At 35.2% G+C, this 21,366-nt stretch overlaps 1 protein-coding gene across 1 annotated transcript in view; it reads left to right on the forward strand.

The window, feature by feature from the left end:
• LOC129920710 (cell adhesion molecule Dscam2-like) overlaps positions 1–21,366 on the forward strand; it is a 135,722-nt gene that overhangs the window by 22,383 nt on the left and 91,973 nt on the right. The window contains 2 exon segments of the mRNA XM_056002248.1: positions 19,755–19,930; positions 20,242–20,389. Coding sequence (XP_055858223.1) covers positions 19,755–19,930; positions 20,242–20,389 — 324 coding nt within the window.

Genomic DNA, 21,366 nt, shown 5'->3' on the forward strand with positions numbered 1-21,366 from the left:
TCATTAGTCGCCCACCTTACCACCTGAACCAACCTGCCTTGAAAATATTGATCGCGATTTTTGTTCTAGTGCTAAGTTGCAAAAAAAATCAACTTTTCAGTCAAATTTTAATAAGATTTTCTCTATAAAAATAATAAGAAATCTCCTTAAAAAAACCTTATTAATCGTTGATTTTAATAAGATTTCCTTATGAAATGTATGGACGGTAAAACAATATGGCAATCTGTTAGTTTTTAGCGGGTCATATTTTTCTCTGTGTAGAGAATGCCAAAAAAGTTGGTCCCGGAAGTCCGTCTGTCTGTCTGTCTGTATAAGGATCTACAGCCTAAACGGATGGACCGATTGACTTCAAATTTGGTATGTAGCATTTTTTGGAGACCCTCCAGAGGGGTTTTTGGAATTAATTTTTTTGGGCCAAAAATAACGGTACTTGTCATACACCAATTTCAGTAAAGCTGTAATTGCTCAAAAACGGCTCCAACGATTTTGTTTAAAAAATTCAAATGTAAGTTTGAAAACAAGGTCTATCTTCTAATGAAAAATATTTTTTTGGAAAATCATTATTAACGGTACCTGCCATAGAACGGTTTTTTTTAAATCCGATATTCTCCGAAACGGCTTATTCGATTTCAACGAAACTTTTTTTGAAGAAGCACTTATATAACTCAAATATAGGCCAAAAATAAAATTTCAAAAAAAATAATTTTTGGATTTTTAAAAAAATTTTGAAATTTTTTTTTGAAAAATAAAATTTTCGAAAACGGGACATTGTATTTTTTTGAAATTTTGTTTTTAGATGTGGATTAGTGATTTCTACAAAATGGCATACCAATTTTAATTTAAACATTTTTTTTAAAGAAAATCTGTTCCTTCTGCCTTCATTTTTTTTTCAAAGTACAAAATCTCGGCAGTGCGCAAGCATGCGCAGCTAAATATTTTTATTTTGGATCAACAATTGATTGGTACACATACCCTATTCGGCTTAATGCATGGAACCGAATGGATTTTTTACGGTACCTGCCATAAAACCGTTTTTTTTTCAAATCCGATATTCTCCGAAACGGCTTATTCGATTTCAACGAAACTTTTTGTGAAGAAGCACTAATATAACTCAAATATAAGCCAAAAATAAAATTTAAAAAAAAATAAATTTTGGATTTTTAAAAAAATTTTGAAATTTTTGTTTGAAAAATAAAATTTTCGAAAACGGGACATTGTATTTTTTTGAAATTTTGTTTTTAAATGTGGATTAGTGATTTCTACAAAATGGCATACCAATTTTAATTTAAACTTTTTTTTTAAAGAAAATCTGTTTTTGGCCGATGATTCCGAAACACCCTGTGAAATAATTTTATTGAAATTCATTGGTATAACAGCCCTAGAAATGTCCTTCAAATAAAAAAAAAAATTGTACCGCTAACTCAATCCGTTCAAAAGTTATGATTTTTGCAACGAGATAAGTCATTTTGGACAACCGTGCGTCCGTCCTAAACTAGAATATAATTCAAATATTTGGTCAGGCGCTTCCCAAACATCTTTGCGCCTACTAGATAGGGTACAACACAGAGCATTAAAACTCATTGGTGATGGAACAATTACTGAATCAATAGATTCTCTTGAACATCGTCGTAATGTCAACTACCTTTCACTCTTTTATCGCTTTTTCTATAATCAGTGCTCTAGTGAAGTTGCTAGTTGCATTCCTCCCTTAAAGAATTTTAACCGCAATACCCGCCTCGCTAGGAATGCCCATAAATTCTACCTGGAACCCAACTTCGGCCGTACAGTTAAGTATAGAGACTCATATTTTAGCCGTTCAACTCGTATGTGGAATGCTTTACCTGGCTCCAGCGTTGCCAACCCATTCAGTCAAAATTATGCCTCACTTGAAAAAAAATTATGCCTTTTCAAATAAATTATGCCTCAATTTAAATTTCTTAGTTTATGCTAAGAAAATTATACATAAAGTAGACAAGTACACAAAACGAAATGTTTATTTAATCAATTTATACATTAAGGGCCAATTTTTCAATAGTTAGATAAACCTCAGATAGAGATTATTCCTAGGAATAAAATTTTTTATATTGAAATTTAATCTTCTGATAGTTTAACTGACTATTGAAAAATCGGGGCTAAGGCAACTTATTTGTCACGGAACGGAAACTTATTTTCTTCGAAAGGAATATTTCAAGACGTTGCTTCATATAATTGGAAGAAATTAACGGCCAATTTTTTTCACCAATAAAAAATATTAGCCTATTTGCAAGCGTTTTAGACCTTTTTACAGCAACAAAAGCCGTGTTTTATTGGTAACTCAGTACTTAGCTCAGTAAAATTTTGCACGGGAAACAACAACAAATGATTGCTAAGGATAGACAAAAGTTTTGTATTTGTTGGTTTACAGAGAAAATTTGTTTCTAAACTTATACATTTTTGACTCTTCAACATTATAGAACTATTAATAATAAATAAAAGTAATCGTTTCTTGTAGTTTACAGCATAAAAAGTTTACTCAGTAAAATACTGAGTACCAATAAAACACGGCTAAAATTAGATTTTTTTCTAGTAAAAGTGATTAGTGTGAAAAAAATTCTTCGAAAAATTAAACACTACAAGAGTTAAATGGTAAAAACAAATTCTGTAGATAAAATTTCGAACAACCTTTATTTAAAAGATTTAGAAAATATTACTTTTTAGTCTTTTTATCAAAATATTTAAAAATTATAAGAAACTTTTAAAATATAAATCAAGAGAAGAAAGAAAAAAATTATGCCTTTTTGGCAAAAAATAAGCCTCAATGCCTTAGCTAATAAAATTATGCCTAAAAGGCATAATTATGCCTCAGTTGGCATCGCTGCCTGGCTCTGTCTTCAAGATCAATGTACATCGGTGTCTCCTACTTAATCCTCTCCTCTTTTCCTAAAAGCTCGCACGGTGTTTTTATAACATTTTAAGGGTATTCATAACCCCTTGATGTGTGCGTTAATTATAAAAAAAAAATAATTTGTGAACACTAGCTCACAGCTGACAACAAACTAAAAAAAGAGAAAAAAAAAGAAAAACAAAACAACCAATTCGCATTAGTTTCCAATTGGTTTTATTAATTTTACAAGATGAACAACAATTTGAGGACAAATTTTGTATTAATTCTATTATATTTTTTTAAATATAAGCGGACTGCAATAACTAGGAAAAATAAAAATAGTTTCAAATGCAATTCTCTCTCTTTCTTGAGAAACGTCAAAACTAAACCACTTGTGTGGTCTGGAGCTGGGTGATTTTAAACCCATTTTATTCACCAGGCTAGTGTCAAAATTTAACCAAAAGTCAAATTTAACCAACATTTTAACGCAATTCGGACACAGTTCTTCCATTTTTCGAGAAAACCTTAGACCTTTGGAAATAAAAAGAAAATTGAAACGAAAAGCATGTAAATAATGTTGTACCAAACTCTCTTACATAATATCATGCTCATGCTTTCACATGTGCTGCAGTTACCTTACATATATAATATATAGGCATGGATAAACACAAGTACCTTTTTGCTTAAGGTGGTTTTCTTTACCAAACAAAAATACCGGCAGCCGGCAGGGAGTCTTAAACTCAAATTCTATATATTTGTACCTACGATTAGATTTATACTTGAACTATATCCTATATAAGGATTAGTTTTGGATTCACAAAAATATTGAACTAAAGAAATTATAATTAAGCGCTTTTTACCCCGATTCTATTTGTATACCAACAGAATGGAGGTAAAATAGTGGTGATGTAGTCTTAAAATTAACTTCCCATAACAATATAAAATTTGAAAAAAAAAAAAAAACACTAACACGATTTTAGAAATTGTCGAGTAAGTTCGTGCGACCAGAGGTTGATTTTATGTTTGTAAACGTTGTCATATCGTCATAGTCATAGCAGCTCGCAAAGGTATTCCACTTTCAAAGTTTTACAAATTTACCAAATTGTTCGACAACGGGTGCAATAATTTCACATGGCAAACTCCAGAACCCTATAACTAAGAAGAGCCTAGGTTTTAATTTCTTTGCTGAGTTGGTACGACCGACGATGTTGTTGTTGTTGTTGTTGTTGTTGTTGTGTTGGGGCTAGGGAGATGCAAAGCCATTCCAGCGGTAAAACTAAGTTAAAATATAGGGAGTAGGACATATATCACATAGAGTTATAGGTACCTATATTTCCACACAAAAGCATTTGATTGAACAGAACATACTAGAGAGGTATACTATACGAAAGTGTATGTATACATACAGTACAGTTATATAGGATATGAGTAGGAGTACCACCTACATGGATGTAGGAGTCGTGTATAGAGTGCAATATACTATACCCACACAAATTATATATGTATATACCAAGGAAATGTCCCTTGATTGCACAAAGGCCTGGTCTCTCTTTATGTGAATTTCAAATTGGTTAGAAGAGTGGATGTGGAATTTGGCATTTTTTTGTATTCCAGCTCCTGTGTGTTACTGTAGATATTTCAGTACTGTGCAACTCCCAGTTCTTGATTGCAATGTACGTATACGTACGTACGTCGTGTATGTTCTGTGTTGCAGCAGCAGTATGATGGAGCAGTGGGCCGGGAAACGCATGTTGTTCTGCGTGAATGAATTTTTGACAATCAACTGTACAAGAGTAATTTGGGCTTTGAGAACATGATTTTCTCAATTTTTTGACAAAGAAACTGCAACATATCCAAATTCAAATTCAAGTGAATTTAATTATTTTTAACAAAACAACAATTTAAGTTACATATACATATATCAGGATGTTTGATTGAAACACGATTCTTTAATAAATAAAAGACTTTCATATATCAAAGGATTTTGAATGAAACCTTATTCTGTTCAAAAATTGAATTGTCTGAACGAGGAGATAGCTCAATATTTTTTTTTTTTTTTTAATTTTGAATTTAAAAATTAACTTAAATGAAAACAAAAAAAAAAACTTAATTTAATAAATTTCAATTGTTATTAAAAATATTTTTTTTACTCTTATCGGTCGAGAAAATTTTATTGAATTTTATAGATATGAACACTTTAAAGTTTAATAAAGAGTTTACTCTATGATAAAATTTTAAAGTGATACATTAAACGGAAAGTAAAGAAATATAAGTTGTAATGCAAAGAAATTTGTAGAAATATCTGAGCTCTTGTGTTGCCATATTAAAACAATCCTAAAGATTTGCAGAAAATTTAGGTTATAATATGCGACACAAAAGCTTTACTTCTACTAAGATACAAATAACCACAAAAAAACCTACCGACTATTTTTTGAATAATTAAAATCAAATAATAAAGTTGTTCAGGCTCTGTAAAACTGGGACCTCAAAATTTAAGAACCAAACTAGTCTAATTCGTCGGTCCACATTTCGTCCATGTTTGTCTACGAAAGAAATGTTAAAAATAAAAAATTTGCACTGAAAAATTCAAGAGTCCTCAAAATTCCCAACAAAAGTTACGCATACACCACAGTGAATTCCATAAAAGTGAAAAGTAAAACAATCTGAATTTTTTTGACCATTCACTAAATGAAAATATACGATTGTAAAGTCAAAATTTGGACTGTAGCACTTACACAGAACTACATAACGGGTATTCCAAATTAAATATATTGACGCTTGTTTCCAAAAACGGAAACAAAACGGCTCAACGAATTTACTTGAAATTTTCTTTTTAAATGTAAATCAGTGGTTTAAAACAAAAGCGTAAAATTAAACAAAAATCAAAAAATGTGTTTTTTAAGTTTATTTTCCAAAATTCCAAATAGTTTAAGAACGGCACGGGAATTTTCTTGAAAATTTTGTTTTAAAATAAACATGGGTATTTTCTTAGAAAAAACATAATGATATGTTAAAATTGAACAAAACTTTCAACCAGCACATTTTTTTTATTAAAAAAATTATTTTTTTTTTGAAAAATCATTTCTGTCAAAACGGCTTTATGAATTTAATTGAAATTTCGTTGTTAAGTGTAAATTAGTAGTTTCTTCAAAACAGAATCGTTAAAGTAACCATTATATTAAAATTTAACAAAATACATCAAATACATCTAATTATGTATGGTAGGTTCCGGTGACGTATACGTAACATTTGTTTTTATAGAAAAACTGAAACGTTTAATATAAAATCTCTTTCGGTAATCAATCAATCAAACGTTGTTGATAGTCTTAAGGATTGAAAATCAATTTTCTATCATATCTTTATATGCAAGCTGGGACACTGTGGTGTATACGCAACAAATTTATCTATTTTTTTCGAATTTTCTTTCTCTTCCAAGATGTTTATGATCACGACTGGGTTATGATGATCTCGGCTTTCACTTCACTGATGAATGTTATAGCTCTATCTGTGGACTCCACCTGGCTGAGATCTGTTTTCTTTTTTTACATTCTTTTAGGACGTGTCGTTTGTTAATGTCTTTTGATCTGGGTCATTATTCTTAGCTAGGACTTAGGAAGTGTTGATTGCTAGTGACTATTGATCTGGGTTAACATATTAGTACCCGTGTTGTCTGTCGATGTTGACTAAACCCGAAGAGGTCACTTTAAACTATATTTTCTTTTCGATTTCGATAGCATGCGTGAATTTGTTAAAAAAAAAAACAACCAAAGCTCAAAATATATAGCCTTTAATATATTGGGTTTTGTTTGTATAAGGGTAGGGACTATCGACTTCTGTTGCTTTCCCAACATTATTCTGTGGAGTATATGAAAGATGTAGGTAAAAGACTAGAATGATCTGTTTGGGCCTCACATGTCTGTATCTATCTTTTGTAGGTAGATAGCCGAGTATGTAATTTTTTTTTGTTTTTAATTCCTATACAATCATAAAACTACATGCACTGCAGTTGCACACACGTGATGTTCTTAGATCGTAAAAGCGTATATGGTATAAAAAAAAAACAGCAAATATATGTGTTGTGTGTATACCTTTCAATGTACACATATTTTGTGCTCACTATATATATGTAACAAACATATATATGCATGTAGTAGCAGGATGCAGCATAAAACCTACAAGAGCAATTGGTTTTTAGCCAGCCTCAGCAGCAGCAGTAGCAGCAGTTGCGGAGGAATGAAATAGAAGTATCCACCTCGTGTCGGTTCTTGGTTTGATTTTTCGGCAGTACAGTTATTCTCCACTGATACACTCAGAAGTATGCACAGCAGTACCCAAACCCAGTTGGCAGTTCCCAGAATAATATCTACTAGCTCAACGTTTTGCCTGTGGTGTGGTATGGTATGGCTCAGTAGGGATAGGATAAACTCTTTCGGACTGCTAACCTTTGTAGCATGATAGCATGGAAGCTTTCTGAGTGGTAGTACTAGTTGATGTACTATATATTTGTATATAGCTTTTATCTACGTATGTACAAAATACAACAGTTTCAGAAAAAGGACTGATTTTGAATACAAAGAGAAACTAATAGTAAAGGAATGTGAATTTTTCATACTCTCTTCTATGCAAACACTCATACAAACACACACACAAAATACACACAACCGAGCTGAAGCCTTACCTGTATGCGATTTGAACTGTTAAGTCTCCGGACGACCGACGGTTCCTGCTTTAGTTTGTGAGTGCCATTGGCAATCTTTTTTTTTAGAAATTCAGGGGCTCAACTTCATGCCTGGTCCTGGTTCTGGTTCCATTATCAATTTAACTCACTTCATACAAAAAATATCGATTGCTGGACTCCAATAAAATTGTTTTTTTTTTTCTTTTTTTTTGTTCCATATCAACTGATACAGAATTTCAAACACCTAATATACCTACATCTCTACACTGTACCCACCTATATATGTATGTAGAAGTGCATATTGTGTGTTAAGTGGCCGAAAAAAATGTGTGTTTCAATTTTCAAACAAAGACGTCGATGTGGAAAGCTACAAAACCATCGTCCTCGTACGGGCAAACCTAGAAACAGAGATATGTACCTATCATTTGTCATTATTTAAGCACCATATCCTTCCTCTCCATAGTAGTTACGTTGAATTTTCTGCATTGATAGATGAATGAATCTAGACACCGCACATGCAGAATATTTCTTTCCCTCTGGGGGTGGGGGTTAATATTTTTTTTTACCTTCTCCGTTTTCAGAAAATTTCATTCCAATTTTTTTGAATTTTTTATTAGTATAGAATAAAAAAAAAAACAGCGTGCAAACTAAAGAAGTTAATATTTCAAACTCAATATTATATTTTATACATTTTTATTATTACTAACCCTCTATCGGCACATGGCCCATGAGTGCGAATTTTGCAGGTCTAAATTAAAAAGAGTAACGATTTTTCAACAATAATAATATATTTTTTTGAAATTGTGAACACAAAATTCGAATTCCGAAAAAAATTCTAGTGACATGAAAAAGTAACAACCAAATTCGCACCCGTGGTGTGCATATCACGTCACAAAAAAGAGGTGTGCCTAACTGCCTACAGATATTTAAAATACAGTTTTGGTTATAGGTTATTAATTTGTGTTGAATATTACTTATCGCCATAAGTTAGCATTTATACGGAAATGCAAGAGGTGCGACTAATTTTTCGAATTTTCTTTAGAAACTCATTCCGTGAGGTGCGTGAGGCACACGTACTTTTTCTTCTTGAATCAAATTTGAAGCTTCGCCTTTGCTTCTAATTCCATCAATCAACTAGGGAAATGAAATGAAACTAAAGAAAAGAATAAGAGCAAAGAGAGATGTTAACATAAGAAGTCTCAGAACTCCGGCTGGTTAATTTTTGTTTCATCTTTTTTCTCTTTTGCACTCATTGTGTTTGAAAAAGGGCCTTAGCTAGCTGCTTCCAGTTTCGCATGCCAAGTTGATTTAGGCTCTTTTGCACTTGCGTGCGCCACCTTAAATGAGGTCTTCCTCTGCTGCACTGTCTCTCTAGGTTGAAATCGAAAACTTTCCAAGCCAGAGTATTTTTGTCCAGCAGCTCCCCATGAACTAGCCATCTCAGGTGCTGCACCTTTACTCTCTTGGCTGTATTAGTGTCCTTGTACAAGCCCTACAGTTCGATGTTGTATCTTCTTCTCCGATCACAATCAATGTAAATGGGACTGAAAACCGCTCGCAAAACAATCCTAGGTGTTTTCATCAGCTTTCAGTTCATGCCTCTGCAACATTTGTATATCAGGACTGTGATGCTTAGAGTCTTGTATATAGACAACTTAGTTGCTGGTCACTTGCTTTCTCAAACCAAAGTAGCGGATGAGCATGAGCTTGCCAGGAAAGGCAGCAAAACTAGACAGGCTCTATGCAGCTTGTCTTTGAAGATACAATCATACTCGCCTTTAAATTGATGAACTGGGTTTTTTGTAAGACCTGCCGTAATATTAATTATTTGGTCATGATCTAAAGCCACACTGATAAGGACCTATTAGATTATTGACGAAGATAGATAGATAGATAAAATTCTTTATTTCATATACTAATGTTTTCAATATTTACTCTTAAGAATAAGGACGTGGCAATTCTGCCGTCTGCCTGAAATGACATTTTATAATAATGAAAAGAAAAATATATTGAAAATATTTGAATAATTTATGACAAACAAAATTCAGTAGAATAAAAATAACTTATTGAATAGATAAAATTAACAGTAAGTTAAAAAAATAAGTAACAATTTTGACGGGATTTGTAACACAAAATACCTACTTTTTTTTCCAAAATTCATAAAAATTTAAAATGTTTTCACAATTTTAAAGTGATTTGAAACACAAAAATAAATTATATATAAATAATGAAACACAATAATTTTATCAGTTAGTGATTTTATCAATTTTAAAGTGATTTGAAGCACAAAATAAAAAGAAAAGTAAAATAATTTAAACTGCAATAACTTTAGATTATCTCATGTTATTGACGAAGAGCTTCAGACGTTCGCATACCACTGCAGATATTATCCTATAGCAGGCGACGTTTAAGAGACTGATTCCTCTGTAATTGGCGCAGTTCTGAGGGTTTCCTTTCTGAAGGATCGGGCAAACAACGCTGAGATTCCGCATTCTGCGGAAATACTTTCAAATCATATTCGTCAGATGAGTTGGTACATACATACTCCCAACCAGGTCATCTCCTGGTGCTTTAAATTTCTCAGCAGTAGAGTAAGTGGACGCACTTTCGAATTTGAAGCACGATTCAAAACGAAGTATAGAAAATATACAGCGCTTTAAAAAACTGCAAAGCTACATATAAACAAAATTTTTTTATTTTATTTTTTATATTTATTTATCGATTTCCTCCATTTTGCCCAGCTTCCATACGCCGAAATGTTAGCTTCCATCGTCGATGTTTCTCATGATTTTGTATAGTAAATAATAGTTAGCAATTCTGTTGTTTTCGGTTGACCCATCGAGTTGAAAGCCACTAGAGCCTGGCAAATTCAAATTCATCCCCCATGTGAATAAAATAACACACACTTCACATAGAATTTGAAGTGTGGATTATCTAGCAAATATTCACACATCTCTATTCAAATGAGTCTGAAAAGCAAAGAGATGAAAGATATCTTCTAATTATACCAATAAAGATAACGATAAAAATAATTTGAGAAGAACAAATCTTAAAATCTAGATAACATTACCACTTTTTTAACACCACCGCACACACACGACACTTAAACCACTCCGATGGTTGAACTCTAAAAGATAAAATCATTATCATCGTTGTCACTTATTCGTTCGTTTGTCTCTCCTTCCTCTTTCAAAAATAACTCATTTTCGCATATAAGAAAAAAAAAAAACATAAAAAACCTTAAAAGTCTAAATATTACGGTACGGAAAGGAGACTTTACGAAACACACGACACTCGCTAATACATAAATTATGTACAAGAGCACTTGTGGGCGGCTGCTATCAATATTTTAATCTCGCTTTTCTTCTTCTATGGTTGGCGTTTACATTTTATGCAGAGTACACATATCCTCCGTACATTTTGTGAGTTGGTGGAAAGGAAATTTAGCAGGAGCCAGGGACCAGAACATGTGTGCGAAGAAGTGTGTGTGTTAACGGTGAACGTCTTGGTTTTCTTCTTCCTCGTTCTTCATCAGCATCACTGTCGTCCTTTCAACCATTTGTCGTCTATATATTATCTCGAAATCATGTTTCCTCCGTACCGTACCGTACCGTACCGTTACCGACAAGGGAACATCCTTTGGAGGATTGCATATTTTTTTTTATGTCGAATTGCAAAGAAAGAAATTCATTTCATCCGAAAAGAAACGGAACAGGAAAAAGAAAAAAAAAAAAGAAGAGAGGAAAAATTCATACACAGGGTGTACGCTGTACACTGCCTGAGAACTTTGCGAAACTTTATTCCTAACCAAAGTATTTAACTCCGTTTTGCAACCAAAGGATATGGGAAGCTCCATGTTTCTCCATTTACTTTCAAACGGCTAGCAAAAAGATATCGTTATCGTATAAATTTTTGATGTTGCAAGTAAACCATTTTAGGAATAAGTAAAATATACAACCACAATTTTTTTGGATTAGCTTATTGGAGTTTTCAAATATTGAAAATTCCAAATTATCAACATATTCATTCCAAAATAAAAAACATCAGAAGTCGATCGTACTAGTTTCTACTCTTCTGATGCAGTTTAGTTTGTTACCCCAAAAAAATAAAGCGAAACCGAATAGGTACATAAATTAAGAAAAAAATCGTAGATGGGCCCAGGATTAGTGGGTGGATGTATGACACCCTGTTCGGTTAGATCCACCATTATAAAAAGGAGGTTTGCTGTAGCTAAGTATATATACGAAGTAAGTTGTACGAATTCTTCCACTTATTGCATATGTGCGGAGCACTATAATAATCGTGCTAATATTGACATAAGACATGTAGATATCATCTAAGTAGTCGGTTTTTTGAAAATGTGAAAGAAATCATGTTCTCGTGTCGCTCGCGCAAAACCATAGGCTCCATAAACAAGCACCCAGTCTGGGAAACTGGGAGCTTGGCCTAGCTGTGAGTTGTGAGAAGCGCAGTCTTGTGTATAGAGAAACTCTCATAGGATAGAAAAAACACGATGTAATTACGCTATCCGATAGGAACACGTTACATACATCCCGATTGAGTGAGTGGATTGTACTTATCTCAAAACTGGTGGCAAATCGCCCGCCAACCACTTGACTCACGTCTCCCTTTATACTCACATCATATATATACAAGAGTATGAAAAAAGGGGTGAACAAAGTAAAACGTCGTCATCGTCATCGTCGTCGTTGTTGCAGCCACAATTTCACCAGGACCAGAATAGAAGTGGGGTGGGGTGGGGGAGAAACACGCTGCCACTGACAGCAGCATTTTATGATATGCTCTGCTCTCGGGCTGGATACTGAATCGGATGCTTGATGCCGGTACATAGAGGAGACGATGGCATACTTGTAAGGATACTTTTATCATGGATTCCATCAAACCAAACATGAAAAATCTACATAAATATATAGATATATGCAGATAAAGAACAAAAAAAAAAAAAAAAAACTGACGATGTCGGTGATGCTGATGATGTTGTTGGAGAATGCTTTAATTTTTAATAGATTGAAGGGTTTTCATTTTTAAATTTCCCCCTATTCTTACGGAAATTTTTACTTTTAAACGATCCCGTCTTTGAATCTCTTCTCTTCATCGTCCTTAACGCAAGATGCACTTCCACACCATACTCGTACTCGTATTCTTAACACATCCACCTAGCGATTAATTGGAGGATAAAACTAGGTAGATACACTCCGGTTCACTTTATATAACAATGACTTTTTTTTTATTTTACGATTTTATTCCAGAATCGAAATTTATCCTTTTTTCCTTAGTTAATAACTTTTTGAGCCAAATTATGGCTTTTTTTTGGTAATGTTTTATGATAAGGTCTTTGATATTCTAAACGTTCTCCCATTGAATTAAAAATGTGGTCACAGAAATGTATAATATTTAGCTTATGTTCATAATCAATTTTAATGTCCTTAGCAAACGTCTACAAAAAAAGATAAAAAGTTATTCCAAATTTTCTAAATATTTGAAAAAAACTGAGTGTATTAATCAAGTGAGATGAAGTGTGTGTCAGGAGGCGTTGTGTGTGATAATCTGAAAACTGGTTATTAGCCTATCTAATAGGAATACATAAATTATTATAAAAAGTCAAAGTATTTTCAATACTTTTTACTAAATGCTTAAGAACGATTGTCGGCGCGCAGACTTTCAAGAATAAAACAAATTCTTTCCAAAACAAAATCCAAATTATTTAGATGATTTTATTTTCTAAAAAATTATAATTATAAATAAAATATTAAAGAAATTATAATTAATGAGAACTTACAAAGGTAAGAAAACTTTAGCTTTTTGTTAAATCTTTTCTGCGGCCAATCTCAAAAGACTTTTTTTATCAAATTACAATTGCATTTTTTTTTAGGTTAGGTTAACCCCGCGGAAAAATTCTAGAACTTTTTGACATTTTACTTTGTTCTTATTCTTTGTGGCGTGGTATTGCCAGAATGATTTAAACAGTGATTTTAAAATAGTGGAGGGTTTATGGCTCGATGACATCCCGGGGCCCGTCTGAAGCTATATCTGAAGACTCCAGATCCAAGACAGCGAGCCTCCCAACCGACCTCTTCACTAAAATGTTCCCATTTGCCAGACGAACATCAGCTACCCGCACAACTCCATCAGGGCCTGGGAAAACGTTTGTCACTCTGCCAAGCCTCCAAGCAGATCGAACTTCTCCCGGCTCAATAACAAGAACAATGCTCCCAATCTCTACTGGCTTTGTTTTTGTGTACCATTTTGATCGTCTCGTCAGCTCAGGAAGATACTCTGTGTACCAACGCCTTGTTAACTCTCTCATAAGGTGTTGCGCTCGACGGCTATACAGCCTACTCCATTGATCGTTGCCAGAAAACACTCCAGGTGCGGTTAAATCCCGATCGGCATCGCCAAAAAGTATGGAATTTGGAGTAAGTGGTCGAGGGTCCTCCGGGTCGACGGGTATATGAGTTAGCGGCCTCCTGTTGATCTGCCCCTGTGCCTCATATAGCGCGTTCAAAAGAACATCTTCTCGAGGTGTCACTCCCTTTAAGGTAATTTCTATGCTGGATTTGATAGATTTAATAAGGCGCTCCCATGCTCCACCCATCCACGGTGAGTATGCAGGTATGAAACGCCAGAGTATGCCCTCGTACTTGGCGCAGTACTCACCGAGAGCAGCCTCCATCTCCTTCACATCTTTATCTAAGCGGTTCTTTGTTCCGACAAAGTTGAGACCATTGTCGCTATAGATGAATTTGGTGACCACACGAATGATGAGAAATCGACGAACAGCCATATAACACTGGTCCATGGTGAGATCATTGAGCACCTCAATGTGAACGGCACGGAAACTCAAACAGGTAAAAATCATCCCATATCGTTTTACTGTGCCTCGTCCATATTTGACATGCATGGGACCGAAACAGTCTACCCCCACATGGGTAAAAGGTCTCAACTGAAAGGCTAACCGACCTTCAGGCAACTGACCCATAAATGGTGTTACTGCCTTTGCCTTGAGTCTTTTGCACATAAAACACTTTGATTGGACTCGTGCCACGGTCGAACGAATGCTTATAATCCAAGCTCTTTCCCTGATGTCTGAGATCGTTGTTGCCGTTGCAACGTGATTGTTAGCTTCATGGTGGTGTTGAACTAATAACTCAACTAGCGGATGGTATTTTGGCAGTATGGCAGGATTCCGTGATGCGTATGAAATATTTGCTTTCTGTATTCTTGAGCCTAGTCGCATAGTACCCTCTTCATCAATAAACGGAGACAGATTCAATAAAGAACTTGTGGGTCCTAAACCTCGATTAGATTGCAAGCAAGAAATTTCATCCGAAAAGACCTCTTGTTGGATTTTTCGAAACACCCAGTCCTGAGCTCTTAAAATTTCTGACGGTGTTGCGAAAGGCTCTGTTTCAATGCCCTTCTTACTCAACAAGTCTTTAAAACGAAGTAATAGTGCCACTACTCTGACTGCCGAAAACCATCTTGCTCGAAACCTTGGTTTCAACTCATCATATATTTTGAATGATATTGGTGGATGTTTATGCAAATTTACTGGGAATTTAGATAAAGCAATTGCGCTTACCTTATTCGCCTCAGCAATAACTTTCCCTGGCGTAACTGGCCAATCAACTTGGGGAAGCTTCAAAAATTCAGGTCCTGCAAACCATCTCGAGTTATTAGAGCTTTCTGCATTCTCACACCATCTGGTTCCATCATCCGCAACATTATCTGCAGATCTCACGAACCACCACTGATGCGGATTAGTAGTTTCCAAAATCTCCCCAACACGAACAGCAACGAAACTTGGGAATTTAAAGGTGGAAGAACTAATCCATGAAAGCACCGTCTTAGAATCGGACATAAACATTATGTCATCAGCTCGAATTGAGTGAGAATTTCTCACGGTTTCCGCAACCCGCACGCCTAGCACAGCTGCCTGCAACTCTAAACGAGGCACTGACAGTCTCTTAACAGGAGCAACCTTCGCCTTAGCCATGGCGATTGCCACTTCGACTGCTCCACTCTGCTCGAAGCGCCAATAGGAAACAGCAGCAAATGCCTTCTCCGAAGCATCCACAAAAACGACCAAACTGATTCTTGAGTGACCCGGGGTAAATGTCGTATACGAACGAGGAATCTTGATTTCCTCTATTTGCCTCAAGATTCTCATGTAATTCAGCCACTGCTCTCTCAAAACACAGGATATCTCCTCATCCCAATTGAAGCCTTCGCGCCAGATCTCTTGCAAAATAAATCGCCCTCTGATGATGAAACAAGAAATAAGACCAAGGGGGTCAAAAACTCTCATAATCGTTCGTAATATTTCTCGTTTGGTTATATCAGCTTTTGATTCCGACATCTTCTTTAAAAATTCTTCATCGTAGAGCTTATAAATCAGATGATCAGATGAAGGTTGCCATAACATACCCAAAATCTTTGTGACATAACTCTCGGACTCATTGGGATCGATGCTGACCAGGCTTGCTTTGATATTCGATTCAGGAATCTGGTCCAAAAATGCACGACTGTTCGATTGAAATCCCACCAGCTCGAAATTCATTGCCTTACAGATTTCAATGGCATCCTTGCTAACAGCAACAGCTTCCTCAACCGTGTCGTGACTATTAAAGTAGTCGTCAACATACGTTCGGTTGACTAGCCCATCTACTGCTTCCGGACACTGCTGCTTATAGAGGTTCGCATGATGATTTTTCACAAATTGTGCAGATGTGGGAGAGCAGGAAGGTCCAAACATCATGACCTGCATAATGTAGACAGCTGGCCTTCTAGAAACATCGCCATCTCTCCAAAGAAACCTCTGGCAATGCTGGTCCGCTTCACAAATTTTAATGCGATGGAACATTTCTCGAACGTCTGCATTTACAGCAACTTTTCTTTCACGAAATTTGAACAGCCCAGCATGAAGAGGTACCAAGTTGTCTGGACCCTTCAATAAATGCGAGTTCAATGAAACTCCATTCACCTTGGCAGCAACATCAGCCACAACTCTTGGCTTCGGTGGATGTTTATTCTGGTTCACAACCATAAATGTAGGTGTATACCAAACTCTCGGATGTTCTTGACACAGTTCTTCCTCTGTTGCAATCCTAGCGTAACCTTTGGATATTAATTCTCGCATGTATTGATTCATCCACGTCAACAGCTCAGGTTTTTTCAACAAAGACTTCTCAAAATTAATAAGTCTTTTCTCAGCCATGGGGTAGCTATCAGGAAGCTCGACGTCATCGGAAGCCCAAAGTAAACCAATCTCGTAGTGGTCGTCAACATAGCGCAAGGTGCGCTTCATCACTTCTAGAGCCCGAGCATCAAGTTGGCTAACAAATTTTCCGCTAGGAGGCCGAACCCCAAATTCCTCGGTTGAGAAATGACGTTTCACTAGATCATGAAGTTCTTCATCTTCCTTGCTGATCCCATGAAAGTAGGAAAACGAAGCTATTTGTGGAGAACTAACACAGGATACGCTGGTTTCCGTCTTTGTTGTACCAAAGACGGTCCAACCTAGGAGTGTCTTCATCGCATGTGGTTCATCATCTTTACCAGATCGCTGACGGCTACCCACAAGAAGCTTGGCTTGATCTAACCCCAGTAATATTTTCGGCCTTGCATCATTTAAATCCGGCAACGGCAAGTCTCTTAGATGCAAGAACTTTTGCTTTAAAGTGGTGACGTTAACACTCTGGTGTGGCAGTTCCAGATTCTTCACTGTATAAATGTCCCTTAGCATATGTCGTTTACGTTTATTTATGCCAGAAACATGTAAATTTGTACGCAAAGAGTCCTCAGTTCTGGAAACGCCTTTTGTCCACTGGAGTGTAAGCTGCTCTGGTTCACCTCTCAAGTCCAGAAAATCGAAAACATCTTTTTCCACCATCGTAATGGATGAGCCATCGTCCAAAAATGCAAATGTGTCTAAAGACTTGTTATTGTTCCCAAATAAACGAACGGGAACAACTTTGAACATAACTGGTGCTTTAGGTTCAAGATGCGACGAATGAATTTGCGACGGTGGAACGAAAGGATGAGCCGATAAATTCAAAGTTGACTTCGTTGTTGACGGATGAAGTAACGGATGATGATTTTTCGAGCAGCCTTCGACACCACACAATTTCTTTTGTGAACAGTCTTTCCATCTATGTGGTGATGACTTTAAGCACCTAAAGCAAATAGCTTTGCTCTTAGCAAATGTGAACCTTTCGTCCAAAGACAAAGCTTTAAATTCTTCACATTCACTTAAGGTGTGTTTGGCTCTTTCACATTTGACACATTTCTCTTCACTCTGTATAACTGGTTGGTGAGTCAAAACCTTTCGTGATGAACTGGAGCCGCTTGCTTTGTCTGACGAAAACTGCTTTGTTGCTTTAGATAAATCTGGTGGCAGGTCGTATAGTTTCTCAGTAAGAAAAACAGCAAAATCTTCTAAATTCGGGTGCGTCTTCTTTGATTTTCGTTTTTGCCAGTCGTGGTATTGGCCGGGAGACAACCTACTTGCTAGATCTGTCAGGATATAGTTGTTGTCTAGTTCCTTACTTAAATTCATTGACTTGATGTCCGCAACAAACCCATTCAGCACCACAGCCCACTGACGCAGTTTTGTATCACTCGGTGAGCTCAACGACGGCAACTTAAGAAGATTCGTAGTGAGACTGTGCACTAAAACATCTGCCCTACCATAAATCGCACGTAATGAGTCCATCACAGCGTTTGCATCAGTCGAATACCTCAGACGATCGCTCACCAGATTATAAGCTTCGCCTTTTAGTGCCTTTCTTAGACGAGAAACATTTTCTTTGGAACTGTATCTGCCTTCAACCGTTGTTGACATGAACACCGATTCAAAATACGGCCATTCTTTATTATCATGCCCCGAAAAAGTGGGCAACTCCTGGACCTGACTGCGATTCAAGATCGTCAATAAATTTGCCATATCTGACTGATGGCACGAACTGTCTTGTGACGCATCTTGCAATTTAACATTGCAGTCTTTTTGCCCCGACAGAGGTGTTGAGTGAGCAGCAGCAGGACCAACCATTTGCTTGTGTCTGCAATCAATTTGTCGAATCGCTTCCAGCCTCTCACTAGCAATCTTTTTTAAATCTGCTGAATGAACAGAACTCGCTTCTTGCCTTGTAACTGACGATGTTGCAACCAACTGCGCTTTCAGCGTGTCCATTTCTGCTTTCAGAGACGCGATTTCCTTGTCTCTCGTGTCAACGATCGTTTGTGCCACTCTAGCCGCCTCAATCAATCCATCCACAGCAGCTAAAACATCATTTTGAGTGCTACTTGCCGTGGCACCTGCAGTGTGTGTAACCTGTTCCTTAATTTGACTTCCAATTTCATCGCAATCATCTCTACGACAAAACCAAGGAGTAGCAGTGTCAAATAAAGTAGGGTTAAAATCAGCACACTTGTAATGCCACCACCTTCGGCATGTTTCACACGAAACCATCTCATCATCATCGGGCAAATCACACTCCGTTGAAGCACAACTGTGTACCATGTCGGTTGACATAATTGAAGTCTTCGTGGTGCAATTCCAGTTAACACCAACTTTAAAATAAAATTATGTCGGCGCGCAGACTTTCAAGAATAAAACAAATTCTTTCCGAAACAAAATCCAAATTATTTAGATGATTTTATTTTCTAAAAAATTATAATTATAAATAAAATATTAAAGAAATTATAATTAATGAGAACTTACAAAGGTAAGAAAACTTTAGCTTTTTGTTAAATCTTTTCTGCGGCCAATCTCAAAAGACTTTTTTTATCAAATTACAATTGCATTTTTTTTTAGGTTAGGTTAACCCCGCGGAAAAATTCTAGAACTTTTTGACATTTTACTTTGTTCTTATTCTTTGTGGCGTGGTATTGCCAGAATGATTTAAACAGTGATTTTAAAATAGTGGAGGGTTTATGGCTCGATGACAACGATTTTGATAAAAAAGTTTATTTTTGTGTTTTTTTTTTTGTCTGCCCGAATATAGGTAAATGAATTAACAAAATTCTTCAAACAAATAATTTTGTTTTTGGATTAAAACAAATATTAAATTTGGTTTATTCACAAAAAAAATTTTATTTTTTATTTAAAAATTTGATACTTTTTAAACTTATCTTACTAAAATCGAATCGAATGGACTTTTGCTCAATTATTTCATTTTTTTTTTTCTGTAGTAAATGCTTCTGGATTTTTTGATACCCAAGGGCCAAATTTTTCTAGTGAACCGCCACACCGCGTAGAGTTCACAAGTACGGCGGGAACACTGGTTGATTGTACTGCTCATGGCAACCCTGAACCAAATGTAGAATGGCTGGACAAAGACAATAATCCCATCACGTCAGTATCTAAGGTAAGACAACTGATGGCAAAGTGGTGAACTCTTGAAACAAAATAATAGGGGTATTCATGTAACGGTGTAAACTCTCTGTGTACCAGGTAAAATAGTAAATAGCTGTCAGACCCATACAAATTTTTTACACATTTATCACTTTACCACGTTTACTCAGAGTTTACATCCACATTTTAGTGGTACCTGAAAAAAGGGAATTTATTAATATTTAAAGTAACTGGCGATTTTAACTTGATATAAGTACGAATAATGTAGAAGATCCTACGTTTTTCTTGGATATTAAATATTTGTACTTTTTTTTTAATTTTCAGGTTCGGCACATACTAGCAAATGGTTCGCTTTATTTTCCGCAGTTCGAGGCAGAAGAGTTCAGACAAGATGTTCATTGGTCAGTGTATAGATGTGTCGCAAGTAATTCTGTTGGAACAATTGTTTCAAGGGATGTTGTCGTCAAGGCTGGTGAGTTATTAGCTTCTTTCTATGGTAATTTTGATTCATGTACCTTTCATTTTTGAAAATAAAAAAATATTATATGGGTTATTTACAGTTTAGTGATAAAAGCGGTCGCACTTGTGGTCGCCATTAAGATAAACTCTAATGAAAGATCTAGCCTTCTAAACAAATTTATCTATTATACACCAAGATGGAGTTATAACCTTATAGTGCTCTTTGGTTCCAAATTTATTTTCCAGACCGTTGTTTACCAATTCTTAATAAATTTAGGTTGCTGATTCCGAAAACAACATTTTTTAGTAGAAGCTCTAGTTTTTAAGTTATTCATACATGAAAAGGCATACAAATTCATACAATTTTTTTTTTGTAATTTTTTTTTAATTTAAACATTTTTTTTTGTATTTTTATTTTACTTACTGAACCGAAATACATTACATTCGAAATAAATTTTTCCATCAAAACTTTAAAAACACTTGTTATAATAAAATCTAAAAAATATACTATGAAATTATCCCCAAAATGTGAAATGAAAATATCTACAAAATAGAGCTCCTAAAAAGCAACCAGTGTAATTTATAGGCTTAGTGATTCTAAATGCATTAGGTTCGATAAACAATTTTCTGGAAAATTTAAACAACAGTTAAAATAAGCATAACTTTAAAAATGATATTAAAATACCCCCAAAATGTGAAAAACTAAAATATTTCAAATAGAAATAAATGAATGTGATTTTTAGGTTTACTGACCCCAAATACAAAAAGTTTAATATAATTTTTTCTGGAAAATTTTAATAAACGCTCAAAATAAGGAAAAATTAAAAATTAGTATGATATTCCCCCAAATATGAAAAATTTAATATTTCAAACTAGAGCTGCTAGAAAGAAACCAATATTATTTTTGAGCTTACTGAACCCAAATCTAATAAAATTGATATAAATTTTTCTGGGAAATTTTAAAAAGTTGAAAATTGTTGGCCAGTGTTA

The sequence above is a fragment of the Episyrphus balteatus genome, chromosome X (genome assembly GCF_945859705.1).
Source record: "Episyrphus balteatus chromosome X, idEpiBalt1.1, whole genome shotgun sequence".
NCBI lineage: Eukaryota > Metazoa > Arthropoda > Insecta > Diptera > Syrphidae > Episyrphus > Episyrphus balteatus.